The 12,549-nt window shown below is 72.3% G+C and overlaps 5 protein-coding genes across 5 annotated transcripts; all 5 read left to right on the forward strand.

The window, feature by feature from the left end:
- Positions 1-45: 45 nt before the first annotated feature.
- AURANDRAFT_70450 (hypothetical protein) lies at positions 46-1,272 on the forward strand (the record flags this gene model as incomplete). The annotated part of the gene is made up of 1 exon (XM_009043772.1): positions 46-1,272. One exon carries the CDS (start codon positions 128-130, stop codon positions 1,151-1,153), a length of 1,026 nt encoding a protein of 341 aa, XP_009042020.1.
- A 194-nt stretch (positions 1,273-1,466) lies between these two features.
- Positions 1,467-2,623, forward strand: NAR3 (putative formate/nitrite transporter; the record flags this gene model as incomplete). Its single annotated transcript, XM_009043773.1, has 1 exon — positions 1,467-2,623. One exon carries the CDS (start codon positions 1,524-1,526, stop codon positions 2,544-2,546), a length of 1,023 nt encoding a protein of 340 aa, XP_009042021.1.
- A 429-nt stretch (positions 2,624-3,052) lies between these two features.
- Positions 3,053-3,745, forward strand: CYN2;2 (hypothetical protein; the record flags this gene model as incomplete). The annotated part of the gene is made up of 1 exon (XM_009043774.1): positions 3,053-3,745. The coding sequence occupies one exon, from the start codon at positions 3,068-3,070 to the stop codon at positions 3,641-3,643; it is 576 nt and encodes a 191-aa protein (XP_009042022.1).
- A 3,517-nt stretch (positions 3,746-7,262) lies between these two features.
- AURANDRAFT_68147 (hypothetical protein) lies at positions 7,263-8,951 on the forward strand (the record flags this gene model as incomplete). The annotated part of the gene is made up of 1 exon (XM_009043775.1): positions 7,263-8,951. The coding sequence occupies one exon, from the start codon at positions 7,263-7,265 to the stop codon at positions 8,949-8,951; it is 1,689 nt and encodes a 562-aa protein (XP_009042023.1).
- Positions 8,952-9,761: 810 nt separating this feature from the next.
- Positions 9,762-12,055, forward strand: AURANDRAFT_68148 (hypothetical protein; the record flags this gene model as incomplete). The annotated part of the gene is made up of 2 exons (XM_009043776.1): positions 9,762-10,442; positions 10,523-12,055. 2 exons carry the CDS (start codon positions 9,762-9,764, stop codon positions 12,053-12,055), a joined length of 2,214 nt encoding a protein of 737 aa, XP_009042024.1.
- Positions 12,056-12,549: the final 494 nt, after the last annotated feature.

Consider the following 12,549-nt stretch of genomic DNA (forward strand, 5'->3'; position numbering starts at 1 on the left):
TGGACCCCTCGAGAGTCAATTTCACGAACCACGTAAGTTGTGTTGCCGCACGAAGACTGGAACTCATGTGGTGAAAGTGAGGTGTGGTGACTGGCATTGCTCCGCGCCGCGGCTGTTCGTCCCGCATATGCCAGAGGAAATCAGCATGATGAGCGCAACCATCGACGCCCACGTGAAGCGCTTCGACAACCTCGGCATGGACAGCTCCGTGCGCTCCGTGACGTCCGCGTCCTGCGAGAGCGACAAGTTCTACACGACGACGGCCTGGTCGCCGGTCAAGGAGAAGCGCGAGCTGCCGCAGCACATCGCGACGCTCCGCGTGCTCGGCAAGAACTCCGTGAACGTGAACATGGCCATGGCCGAGCTGCTCAACAGCCACGGCTGCGTCGTCGAGCACAGCGAGCAGTTCCGGGACCACGACATCGACGCGTACTTCCAGCGCGTCGAGTTCAAGTACGAGACGATGCGCAAGACGACGGAGCAGCTCGAGGGCGCCGTCGCCGAGGTCTGCGGCCGGCTGGGCCTCGAGTTCCAGCTCAACTGGAACTCGCGGAAGAAGAACGTCTGCGTCATGGTGTCCAAGTACGACCACGTGCTCTGGGAGATCCTGCTCCGCCACAAGGCCGGCGAGCTCGCCTGCAACATCCCCCTCATCATCTCGAACCACGAGGACCTGCGGCCCATCGCCGAGGCCTTCGGCATCCGCTTCGAGGTCTTCAAGATCACCAAGGACACGAAGCGGGCGCAGGAGGACGCGGAGATCGCGCTCTGCCGCGAGCTCGACGTCGACCTCGTCATCCTCGCGCGCTACATGCAGATCATGTCCGACGAGTTCTGCTCCGCCTTCACGCACCGCTGCATCAACATCCACCACTCCTTCCTCCCCGCGTTCATCGGCTCCAAGCCCTACCACCGCGCCTTCGACCGCGGCGTCAAGCTCATCGGCGCGACGGCGCACTACGCGACGGCCTGCCTCGACGAGGGGCCCATCATCGAGCAGGAGGTCGAGCGCGTCACGCACCGCGACTCCATCGAGGACCTCCTCCGCAAGGGCCGCGGCGTCGAGCGCCGCACGCTCCTCCACGCGCTCCGCGCGCACCTCGAGGACCGCGTCGTCGTCTACGGCAACAAGACCGTCGTCTTCGAGAACTAGGCGCGCGCCGCCGCCCAAGCCGAACCGGCCGGCCCGCCGGGCCGGGCCGGTCCCCTCCTCCCCCCGATTCGGAGAAGCGCCCCTCCAGATTTGCACGAAGCTAAATGTCCCTGTGTCCCAACGTGCGTCCATGTGTGTTCAGCGTTCACCTCCGGACGGGTGTGTGTTCCGCACGCAACACGGCGCTTCGAAGTGCCCCGGGCCGCTCAAACTGCCGTTGTCCGCGCGGGCACGCGCGAGGCGTCGGACGGCGACGCGCGCGCGCGCTCTTCAACTAGCCAAAGTTGATTTTGCCACGCGAGGCCTCGAGCTTTGGCTTGTGAGCTGCAGCCATCCCGAAGAAAGTGCAGTTGGGGGCCCGAAGTGCAACATGTTACGCGCCTTCTCCCGCCCCGGAGCCCTCCTGGGCCGCGCCTCGACGCTCAAAACCACAACAACAACGCCCTGGTTCAAGCAAACCAACGCGCTGCAGACGCTGCTCGCGCCGGCGAAGAGCCTCGCGCGCCCCGGCGCCGCGGCGGCGCTGCGGCCGGCGGCCTGGCGCGCGCCGCTCGTCGCGCGGGCCGTGCCCGTGCGCTGCCTCTCTGCCGTCGTGCCCGACGAGAAGAAGCCCGCGGCCGCGGCCGCGCCGCCGGCGCCGTTCGACCCGAACAAGACGATGGGCATGCTCGAGACCGTGGGCGGCGTCCAGCGGGACCGGTCGTCGGCCCAGCTCTTCGCGTCGTCGTTCCTCGGCGGCGCCATGCTGAGCTGGGGCTCCATCCTCATGATGGTCGTCGCCGGCGGCGCGCCGTCGCTCGCGGCGGACCCGGGCCTCCAGTCGCTGCTCCGGGGCATGGTCTTCCCGCTGGGCCTGAGCCTCATCGTCCTCAGCAAGAGCGAGCTCGTCACGGCGAACTTCCTCACGCAGTACCTGCCGAAGCCGTCGCCGGACGCGCTCCGCGTGCTCTCGGTGTCGTTCGCCGCGAACCTCGCGGGCTCGCTGGCCATGGTCGGCCTCGCGTCGTCGGCCTGCCTCTTCACGCCCGGCGCGGCGGCGCTCCTCGTCAAGGCCGCCTCGGGCAAGGCCGCCCTCGCGCCGTCCGTCGCCTTCCTCAAGGGCGTCGGCGCGAACTGGCTCGTGAACCTGGCCGTCTTCCAGGCCGCGAGCTCGCCGACGGCGCCGGGCAAGATCGCCGCGCTCTGGCTGCCCATCATGACCTTCATCACGCTCAACCTCGAGCACTCCGTCGCCAACATGTTCCTCCTGCCCATGGCCTCGGCGCTCGGCGCCGAGTTCACCGTCGCGGACATGGCCGCGAACATCGGCGTCGTCGCGGCGGGCAACGCCGCGGGCGCCGTGCTCCTCGTCGGCATGCTCCAGAAGTTCTCGCTCTTCGGCGAGCAGAAGTAGGCGACGAGCGACCGCGCCGCGGACCAAGCCGCGGCGCCCCGCCGCCTGCGCATAAGAAGAACCGCATCGTGGCTGGCTTTATATGGGGTGGCCGGCGGTGCTCGCGGGCGTGGCCGTCAAGGTTTGGAACCGGCGAAAGCAACGTCTAGAATCAACGTCGGCGAGGCGTGCTGGCGCGCGGTTTTGGCGGCGACGCGTAGCACCGCGGCGAACTTCGCGGTCGTCGTCCGGACACGGCGCGGCGCGGCGCGGAGACTTGGGGGCAAGCCGCAGAGCGCCGAACCGCGCTGCGGGCGCGCGAGGAGAGCTCGTCTCGGGGCCTTCGGACGCGTCGCCGCGGGGAACACGAGCCTCATCACGCTTTGTTGGACTAGTTATTGAAGGGGATGCGCGCCCGACTGCGTCCGTCCGGGGAGGGGAGGCAGGTCCGCGGTTTGTTGCAGTCGCTGAATGAAAGTTCTTCGGGTGGGTGCAGCAACACACGTGGCCAGATCGTGGCCTCCTGACATCCACAGCGTACCATGCTCGGCCTCGCCCTCCGCCGCTCCTCCTGCATCGCCTCCACGGTGCCGCGCCGCGCGCTCGCGCCGGCGACGCGCTCCTTCGCGTCGCCGCCCATCGGCGACCTCGCCGAGCGCCTCATGGCGTCGAAGAAGGCCACGGGCAAGACCTTCGACGAGATCGCCGACGGCCTCGGCTGGACGAACGCGTACACGTGCCAGCTGCTCCTCGGCCAGGCGCAGCTCAAGCCCGCGTCGCGCGCCAAGTTCTCCGCGGCGGTGCCCGGCATCTCGGCCGAGGACCTCGACACGCTCGAGGTCGCGCCCATGCGCGGCTTCGACGACGAGATCCTCAAGGAGCCCAACGTCTACCGCACCTACGAGGCGATCACGCACTACGGCAACGCCATCAAGCTCCTGATCAACGAGAAGTTCGGCGACGGCATCATGAGCGCGATCGACTTCTACTTCACCGTCGGCTCGACCGTCGGCAAGCAGGGCGAGCGCCGCGTCGTGCTGACGTTCAACGGCAAGTTCCTCCCGCACATCGAGCAGAACGCCGCGGACAACACGGCGCCGTCGCCGGAGGCCAAGTGAAGACCCGAGGTCCGCGGCCGCCGCGGAGACCCGTCGTCCGGCATCGATCGAAGGGCGAGCGCCATGCGCCGCCAGTAGCGGGTAGCTAAGAGTCCCGTAGCGGCGTGCGTAGCGGCGCGGCGTCGCCGGGGAGGAGGCCGCGGCGACTCGCGGCGGGGACGCGGTAGCCTTCCCGCGTTCAGGGACTGATTGGCCGATAGGCTTCCTCGAGACGAGTACCGTGTGCATCCGTGTGCGGACTGGCCGCCGAGCCGAGATCGCGCTGCGATTTGCAAATTGCAAGCGAGGCCGCCGCGCCGCGGTCGCGGACCACGCGGCGCGCGGGCGGATCTCGAGCATCTTACAGAGAGGGGCCGGGTGCCGCATTGGGGGTAGGGTAGAGCTGGAGGAGCGTGGTGGCTCCGCGTACTGGCGTAGGCGCGCGTGTGTCTCGCCTCCGGACGTCTCCCCAGTCGCCGATTGTTGCCGTGATTGAGTGAAACATTTGGGTGACCTTTCCTTTGGTCGCCTCTTCGAACACGCAGAATATCGTATAGAAGGTCAGCGCTCGCGCGCCGCCGCTCCCGCCCCGCGTACCACCTCCCGCCGCGCCCGCACGCTCCTCCCGCCCTCCACCACCCCTCCACCACCTCTCGCGCGACTTTCCCCCGCGAAAATCGCCCGGATATTCGCCTCGCCGCGAACTTGAACGATTTAGGACACTTGTCACCATGGTCGCCCACAATGTCATCGCCCACTCCAACGCCCACACGCTCCCCCGTCCCGTCCAGTACGAGAACAAGTTCATGCACGTGAAGCGGGTCTTCAACACGCAACCCGAGGTCATGGGCTTCGTCATCTGCGTCGGCGAGACCATCCACGAGCGCATGCTCAAGAAGCCCCTCATGACGTGCCTCCTCTCCGTCCAGGCGGGCCTCCTCCTCTCCTTCGGCATCCTCATGTCCTGCCAGGTCGGCGGCCGCTGGGGCTCGTCGACGGGCGTGAACAACTTCGTCTTCGCGGGCTTCGGCATCCCGTTCGGCCTCACCTTCATCGTCATGTGCCAGGGCGCCGAGCTCATCACGGCCAACTACATGTTCTGCACCTTCGCCGTCCTCGCCGCCGAGCCCGAAGACCGCATGCGCCAGATCAAGGGCCTCCTCGGGAACTGGTTCGTCTGCTGGTGGGCGAACCTCGGCGGCGCCGTGCTCCACTTCGTCGTGTTCGCCTGGTCCTCGGGCCTCATGAAGACCGTCGCCGTCGACAACGACCCCTACTCGGACCCGACGGGCTCCCTCGAGAACCTCGAGAAGCTCTGGTACGAGTCGGCGGCGTCGTTCCGCGAGGACTTCAACGGCGACTTCTGCACGCGCGGCAACTGGGGCAACGCCAACGTCTGCAAGGTCATGAAGGTCTGCCGCGCCAAGTGCACGGCCGCGTTCACGACGTCCATCATCCGCGGCGCGGGCTGCAACTGGATGGTCTGCCTCGCGATCTGGCTCCAGATGATCGCGACGGAGCCCATCTCCAAGTTCATCATGATCTGGCTCCCGATCGAGCTCTTCATCTCCTCCGGCTTCGACCACCTCGTCGTCAACCAGTTCCTCATCCCCGCGGGCATCATGACCGGCGGCCACTACCTCGACAGCCGCTGCAACTGGGGCAACGCGTTCTGGTTCAACTGGTTCCCCGTCACCCTCGGCTCCATCATCGGCGCCTGGTTCCTCGTCTTCCCGTTCTGGCTCATCAACAAGGACGGCTGGTACGCGGGCGTCAAGCAGCGCGCCGCGATCACCGAGGCCGAGACCAAGTTCGTCGACGGCAAGGTCGAGGACGCCTGAGCAAGCAAGCAAGCGTTGTACATAGCTACGTGAATCAAGAAGTCGAGACCCGGACCTCAAACCGACCGGCCGTCTCTCCCCCCGCCGCTCCCGCCGCGGCCCGCCCCGTCGGGCCTCGGTTCGCCGCCGCCCCCGCGGTTCCGTCCCACGGAAGACCGCGCGCGCCGCGCCTTGTGTGACGCCCCTGCACGTAATCCCATCGAATCGCTCCGCGGGCTGTTTCTCGGTCGCCGATGGGTCGGGCCGCGCGGGAGCGCGTTCGGAGCGCGCGGCGGGAGGCGGGAGGCGCGCGCGCGGCCGCGGAGGCGATGCAGGAGGAGGGGCGCGGCGGCGAGTAGGCCGGGGATGCGAGATGCGGCGCGCCTACGCGTGTCGGAGCGCTTTTGCGACCGCTCCGAGCCGCATTTGACCTTCGGAAAATGTTGCACGTTTTACGTGCAACTCAACAAAACTGGTGCAAAGTCAACAACCGAAGATTGAGGTGATTTAGGCGCCACCATGCGTCCGCAAGTGCCCCCGGCACGCGTGGAACCGCCCGTCGACGCGGCTGCGTCGGCACGGGCGTCCGGCGTCGCCGCGGCGTCGCCGCGAACTCGATGGTCGCCGCGCGGAATCAGGTGCGAGGCGCGCCTCGGAGGCTCGGACGCGCCACACCAGCAAGACGTGCCTTCGGGACGCGCGCCTTCATGTCAAATCCAAGAACACACCACGTCCCACAACACAGCTTAGACCGTCGGGCCGCGCGGCTACGCCTTCTTCTTCTTGAGCGGGTGGACGGTCTCGCCGTAGGTGTTCACGGCCGTCGTCGCCTTGATGGAGATCATGCCGTAGACCATGCTCACGAAGGTCGCGATGACGTAGTTGTCCGTGAGGTGGAAGCCCGCCTGGCCTGCGCGGGACGGACGCTCGGCGGCGGCGCGCGGCGCGGCGGACGCGGCGCCGCGGGCTGTGGTCGTAGAACGCCTTGAAGCACGGCAGCATGACGGTCTGGACGAGAACGAAGATGAGCGCCGTGACCATGAACGCGTAGAGCTGGTACCTGCGGCGCGGGCGGCGGCTCGGCGGCGGCGGCTCGGCGGCGGCGGCCCGGCCTCGGCGGCGCGCGCGCGGCGCCGGCGGCGCGCATGACGTCGAGCTCGTTGTCCTTGCAGCGCGACGTGTAGTAGCCCGCGGCGCACGTGAACGCCGACATGCCGCAGACGGCGATGCAGCTGAGCGGCGTGAGCACGATGGGCTGGAGGACGACGAGGAAGAAGCACGAGATGATCGCCGCCCCGCTCTGGCATCTAAACCACTTGATGAAGGTGCGCTTGGCGACGTCGATGGCCTCTTGTTCGGCGGCTGACGGCATGATGAGCTGTGCTGTCGTCGCTGGTGGCGCGCGACGTCGACGCGGAGCTTGTTTGGATCACAATTTGTGCGTCGAGGCTCGAGCTGCAGCTGCACACGCCGGGTTTCAGTTGGAATCGGCGGCCTACCCGACGCCCTGCGTCGCGAGACATGGGGCCGATTCGGTCGCCGCACTCGTCAGGCGGCTGGGGCGCACGCCCGGACAGATCCGCCGGGTCGGGACCGGGACGCATGGCGTCGAGCGCGCGGACCCGCTCCACGACGTCGCAGTGGGGTCGTACACGTGGACGCAGGCAAAGACACGCCGGCGCGCGCGTCGCAGACGCATCGAGGAGGCTGAAGAGAGGGCCTCGGAAGGCAGCACGTGAGCCTAGGCTCGCGAGAAAAAACGGCACCGTGCACGGCAACCACAAAAGAATTCATAGGCAGCCCGCCCGCGGTTTGGAACGATGATGAGCGGCGTCGTCGGCGGCGCGCCCGGCGTCGACGGCGTCGGCGCGTCCGCCGCCGCCGCCCCCGGCCCGCCCCTCGACGCGACGTCGACGATCCCGCTGCTCTTCTCGCAGCACGTGAGCGACCTGCACGTGGCCCTGGGCCGCCTCCAGTACACCAAGGCGAAGCACTGCTCCGAGCGGAGCGGCTGGGAGAGCACGAACGCGCAGACCGTGCTCGCCTTCGAGGACGCGCTGCGCGTCCTCGACCGGGAGCGCGACGAGCTCGTCGCGGAGGTCGACTACCACCACTCCACGTGCCGGTCGGAGCTCGAGGCGGCGCGCGACCGCTGCGCGGCCGAGGCGGGCGCCGCGGCGGTCCTCGCGGACATCGACCGCCAGTGCCGGCTCCTCGACGACGTCGCCGAGGCCGTGCAGCGCGCCATGCGCGCCCACAACCGCGAGGCCCTCGTCGCGCACTTCCCGAAATTGCTGCGCCGCTGCGACGACGTGCTCTTCGACAGCCACCGCCTGAGCGAGAAGGCCACGGACGCGCCGCGGCTCGCCCTCGACGACGTCGGCAAGCTCCGGAGCCTGCGGGACCGCGTCACGTCCGCCCTCGGCCAGGGCCGCCGCGGTGCGGCGGCCGCGCCGCCCGCCGCGGCGCCCGCGCCCGCCGCGGCCGCGACGCCGCGCGCGGCCGTCGTCGGCGCGGAGACGGGCGTCCTGTCGCGGCGCCTCGCGGACCTCGACCGCACGCTCGCCGCCGAGGGCTGGCAGGACCGCGCGGCGCAGCCGCGCGCGGGCCGGAGCCCCGCGGCCCGCCGCGGCGACGAGAGCGACGAGAGCGAGCCGGACGTCGGCAGCCACCGCGCGAGCGCCGTGGCGCGCACGACCCAGGGCGGGAATATCCACGCGTTCCAGAGAGAGGATGTTTCCGACCGCTCGTCCGAAACGAGAGACGCGCCTCGCTCGTCGGAAACTCGGCAAAAAAAGAAGTGCGCGCCAGGCATGCTCGAGTCCATGCGCGACGAGGTCCACGCCATGAACGACCACCTCGAGGGCGCCGCGTACGTGCCTGCGGCGCCGCGGCCGCCGCGGCCGCCGCCGCCCCCCGACCTGGACCCGGACGCGGAGGCGGACCGGGCCCTCCGCGAGGCGGACCGGGCGCTCGAGTCGGACCGGGCCCTCCGCGAGGCGGACCGGGCCCTGCGGCGCGCGCCGGCGGCGACGCCCGAGCCGCCGCGCCGCGGCGGGAGCCCGCCGGAATCGCGCGCGACGCTCGACGCGGCCGCGCGCGCGGCGACGCTCGGCGCGGCGGCCTTCGGCGCGGCCTGCGCCGGCGCGGCCTGGGGCGGCGCCGCCGCGCGCGGGCCCGCCGCCGCGGAGACGCCGCCGCCGCGCGCGCCGCCGGACGCGGTCCGCGACGCCGCGGCGCCGCCGCCGCCGCGCGTCGACGCGAGCGACCGCTACGCGGACCTCCTCACGTCGAGCCTCCAGCGCGTGTCCCTCGACTCGGAGCGGGCGCACCGCGACGCCGCCCTCGCCGCCGTCGCCCAGGACCGCGCGGCGGGCGCCGTCCCCGTCTTCCGCAGCGTCGAGGAGTCCGCGCGCGCCTTCGACGAGCTCACGAGGCGCGGCGCGCCCTACGACCCGGGCCCGCGCCCCGACGACCGCTTCGCCGCGCCCGCGCCCTACCCCTACTGAACGAGCCCCTACTCGCCGCCGTTTCGTATCCGCGGGAGCTGGAACAAATCTTCAACATTGTGTTGGAGAGCAGCCATCCATCGCGCTGATAGCGGCCCCTCCGCCCGTGGTGCCTCCGCCCTGTAGCTCCGCCAGCCTTGCGCCGGACCGCGCGGTCGCACATCCGCTGCGCTCGGGTCGGCCCCGCCGCCGCCCTCCGCCCGCGCGGCCCGTCGCCGGCTCGCGCCGGAGCCGCCGGGCGGCGCCATGGACGAGGACAAGCTGAACGCCTGCAGCCCGCGGCGGAAGATCCAGGAGGCGCGCTTCCAGGACAGAAAAGCGGCCGAGTACCTCGACGCGTCCGCCGACGCCAAGGACGAGGTCGACCACACCGCCGACGCCAAGGACGCCAAGGCCTACGCGGCCTGCAAGGACGACGAGCAGCGGTCCATCGCGGAGTTCTCGCTGAGCTTTATCAAGCGCGTCATCACGAGCGCGCCGAAACGATGAGCCCGCGAGACCGTCTCGAGCGTCGATCGTTTCGCAGCCCGCGGGCCGGCGCCGACGCGGGCGCGCGCGCGGAGCGCGGAGCGGCGCCGTACGCCTCGGAGCCGGAGCCGCGCTCGCGTCGGACGTCCGGCGGGTCCGTGCCGCCGTGGTAAGGCGCCGGCGGCCTCTCATTATACCCGTCGCTCGAGCTCGGAGTCCGGCGTGGACGCGTCCGGGGAGCAGGCCGGGGCAGTCTCCCTCGGGGCTGCCTCGGCGGCGCTGATTGGCTGCCCGTGCGAAACGAGTGATGGAACGGTGCTAGCCGACGACGACACGCGCAGCATGGTGGGCAAGTCCATCGCCGTGCGCGGGACGCGCACGGCGCCGCCGAGCCGGCGCCGCCGCGCCGCCTGGCAGCGCGCGGCGATCATCGAGAGCTACGAGCTGGCGAACCCGGCCATGATCGACTCCGGCGACGTCGATGTGCTCCTGGCCAAGTACGCGGGCGGCCTCGGGCGGCTCCTGCAGCGCGTCCAGGTCAAGTACGACCTCGTGGCCCTCGACGGCTGCCTCATGTACCGCAAGGCGCCGGGCGCCCGCTGGAAGGAGGTCTCCGCGGAGCTCCACGCGCGCGGCCGGCTCGCGCTCTACCGCTGCGACGGCGACGAGGCGCGGCGCGCGTTGCGGGCCCTCGCGGCCTTCGGCGGCGCCGCGGACGGCGTCGCGCTGCCCACGGGCGTGTCCGTCGTGGGCTGGGTCGACGCCCGGACCCTGGCGTCGGCGACGGCGCGCGACGAGGACGGCGGCCGGTACCCCTTCGTCGTCCAAGCGGGCGGCGAGACGGGCCTCGCCGTGACCCTCGCGGCGCGGACGTCAAACGAGCGCGGCGCCTGGCTCGCGGCGCTCCGCGAGGTCGCGTCCTACTTCCGGGACCTCCGGCGCGAGGCCTCGAAGGTCCGCCGCGCGGCCGCGCTCGAGCGCCGCGCGGTCGCCGAGTCCGCGGCGGCCCAGCTCCAGGCCGAGGTCGCGCGCAGCGTCCCGCGGCTGCGACGATCTTCGAGAGCGTTCGACCGGGAACACGATGAAACCGACGCGTCCCGTAGGTCGCGCGGGCGCTGGAGCTCCGGGCCGCGGGCGACGACCTCGCGCGGGCCGGCGACGCCTTCGGCGCGCGCGAGGCCTACGACGGCGCGGAGCGAGCGGCGGCGGCCGTCGCGGGTCTCGCGCGCGTCGCGGAGCTGGACCCGTCGCTGCTGGCGCTCGTCGAGGGCGAGGCCAAGGCCGCCGCCGCGGCGGCGCGGGCGCTCGACGAGGCCGCGCCGCGCGAGTCGTCGCTCGGCGAGGCGTCCGTCGGCGAATTCGCCGCGGCGCTCCTCGAGAGCGTCGGGGAGGCCAAGGAGGCGGCCCCGGCGGAGGCGCCCGTGGCCCTGGAGATCGCGGGCGACGAGGGCCCGCTGGGCATGAAGCTCGAGCCGCGCGCGGGCGGCTTCGTCGTGCTCGCGGTCGAGGGCGCCGGCGCGGCCGCGGCCGCGGGCGTCCGCGCGGGCGACGTCGTCGTCGCCGTCGCGGGCCGCTCCCTCGCGGCGGAGGACTGGCCCGAGGCGGGGCCGCCGGGGCCGGCCATCTTCAAGCCCCGGCCGCTCCGGCTGGCCGTCGTCCGGGGCGAGCCGAGCCGCGCGTCGCTCGCCGACGCCGCCGTCGACGCGGCGGCCGGCGCGGCCGGCGACGCGCGCGCGCGAGATCCGAGCGAGCCGAGCGAGCCCCGCTCGCGCGCGCCGAGCCGCGCGTCGCTCGCGGACGCCGCCGTCGAGGCGTCCGGCGCGCCCGGCGACGACGACGCCGACGCCGCCGACGAGCCGCGCGCGAGCCTGGCGAGCGCGGCGAGCTCGGAGCCGGAGCACGAGCACCGCCCGAGCTTCTTCTACCGCGAGCAGGCCCCGGCGGCCGCCGAGCCGGCGCCCCCCGCCGCGCCGGTCTGGCCGCCGCCCAAGGAGCCCGAGCCCGCGCCGGTGCGGGACAGCGTCGAGGCGCTCAAGAACGCGCCGCGGAGCCCCGCCGGCTGGCGCGCGCGGGCCGCGGCGGCGCCCGCGCCGCCCCCCGTCCGCGACAGCGTCGAGGCGCTCAAGAACATGCCGCGGGACCCGGAGTGGGGCGCCCAGCTCCGCGCGGCGCCGCCCGAGCCCCGGTGCGGCCGCGCGCCGCAGAAATCGACGGCCGTCTGGCCGCCGCCGAAGGCCGCGGAGGCGCCGACGGTCCGCGAGTCCGTCGACGCGCTCGCCGGCGCGGCGCGGCCCGCGTGGCCGCCGCCGGCGCCCGCGGCGGGGGCGCCGTCGGCCCCCGCGCCGCGCTACGGCCACTGGGAGCGCGAGAGCCACAGCATCTGGCGCGGCAGCGTGCTCCTCGACGGCCCGCCCTCGGACGCGGACGAGAACTCCGACTGGGGCGACGACGCCATCGCCGACGACGACGACGACGCCATCGGCGAGCCCGAGGACGCCGGCGAGGACTTCGCCTTCGACGAGTGCGACGACGACGCGCTCACGCACGGCGGCTGGTCCGACGTGTCCTCGATGCCGGACGACGCCGAGGACGAGCTCGGGCGCCCGTCCTTCGCGGGCCGAACCCTGGACATCTAGGACGCCTTCCTTTTACTTGTAATCGCGCGGCCGGCGCAGCTTCGTGTTGAGCGGGCGCTCCCCGTAGTCGACGGGCGGCCTCGCGCGCGACGGCCGCTGCTGCGCGACGTCCAAAGCCGCGGGGGCTTTCCGCGGCTTCTCCGGCGTCGGCGGCAGCGTCGGCGTGTCGTCGTCGGCGTCCGCGGGGGCGGCGTCCGCGGGAGCGGCGTCCGCGGGGGCAGCGTCCGCGGCGTCCGCGGCGTCCGCGGCGCTCGCGGCGACGTCCCGGGGGGCGTCGTCCGCGTCGTCGGCCCCCGGGAGCGCGCGGACGTCGGCGACGAGGGTCGCGAGGGCCCCGGCGACGTCCGTCGTGAGCGCCCCCGCGCCCGCGTGGAGCGCGGCGAACGCCTCGAGGATCTTGGCGAGCGCGCGGGGCCCGACGCCCGCGCGCGATATCGCGGCGAGCGCCGCGTCGCGCGACGCGGCGACGCGCGCGGCGCAGGCCAGGGGCACGG

This window comes from Aureococcus anophagefferens (genome assembly GCF_000186865.1).
Source record: "Aureococcus anophagefferens unplaced genomic scaffold AURANscaffold_69, whole genome shotgun sequence".
In the NCBI taxonomy this organism is placed as follows: Eukaryota; class Pelagophyceae; order Pelagomonadales; family Pelagomonadaceae; genus Aureococcus; species Aureococcus anophagefferens.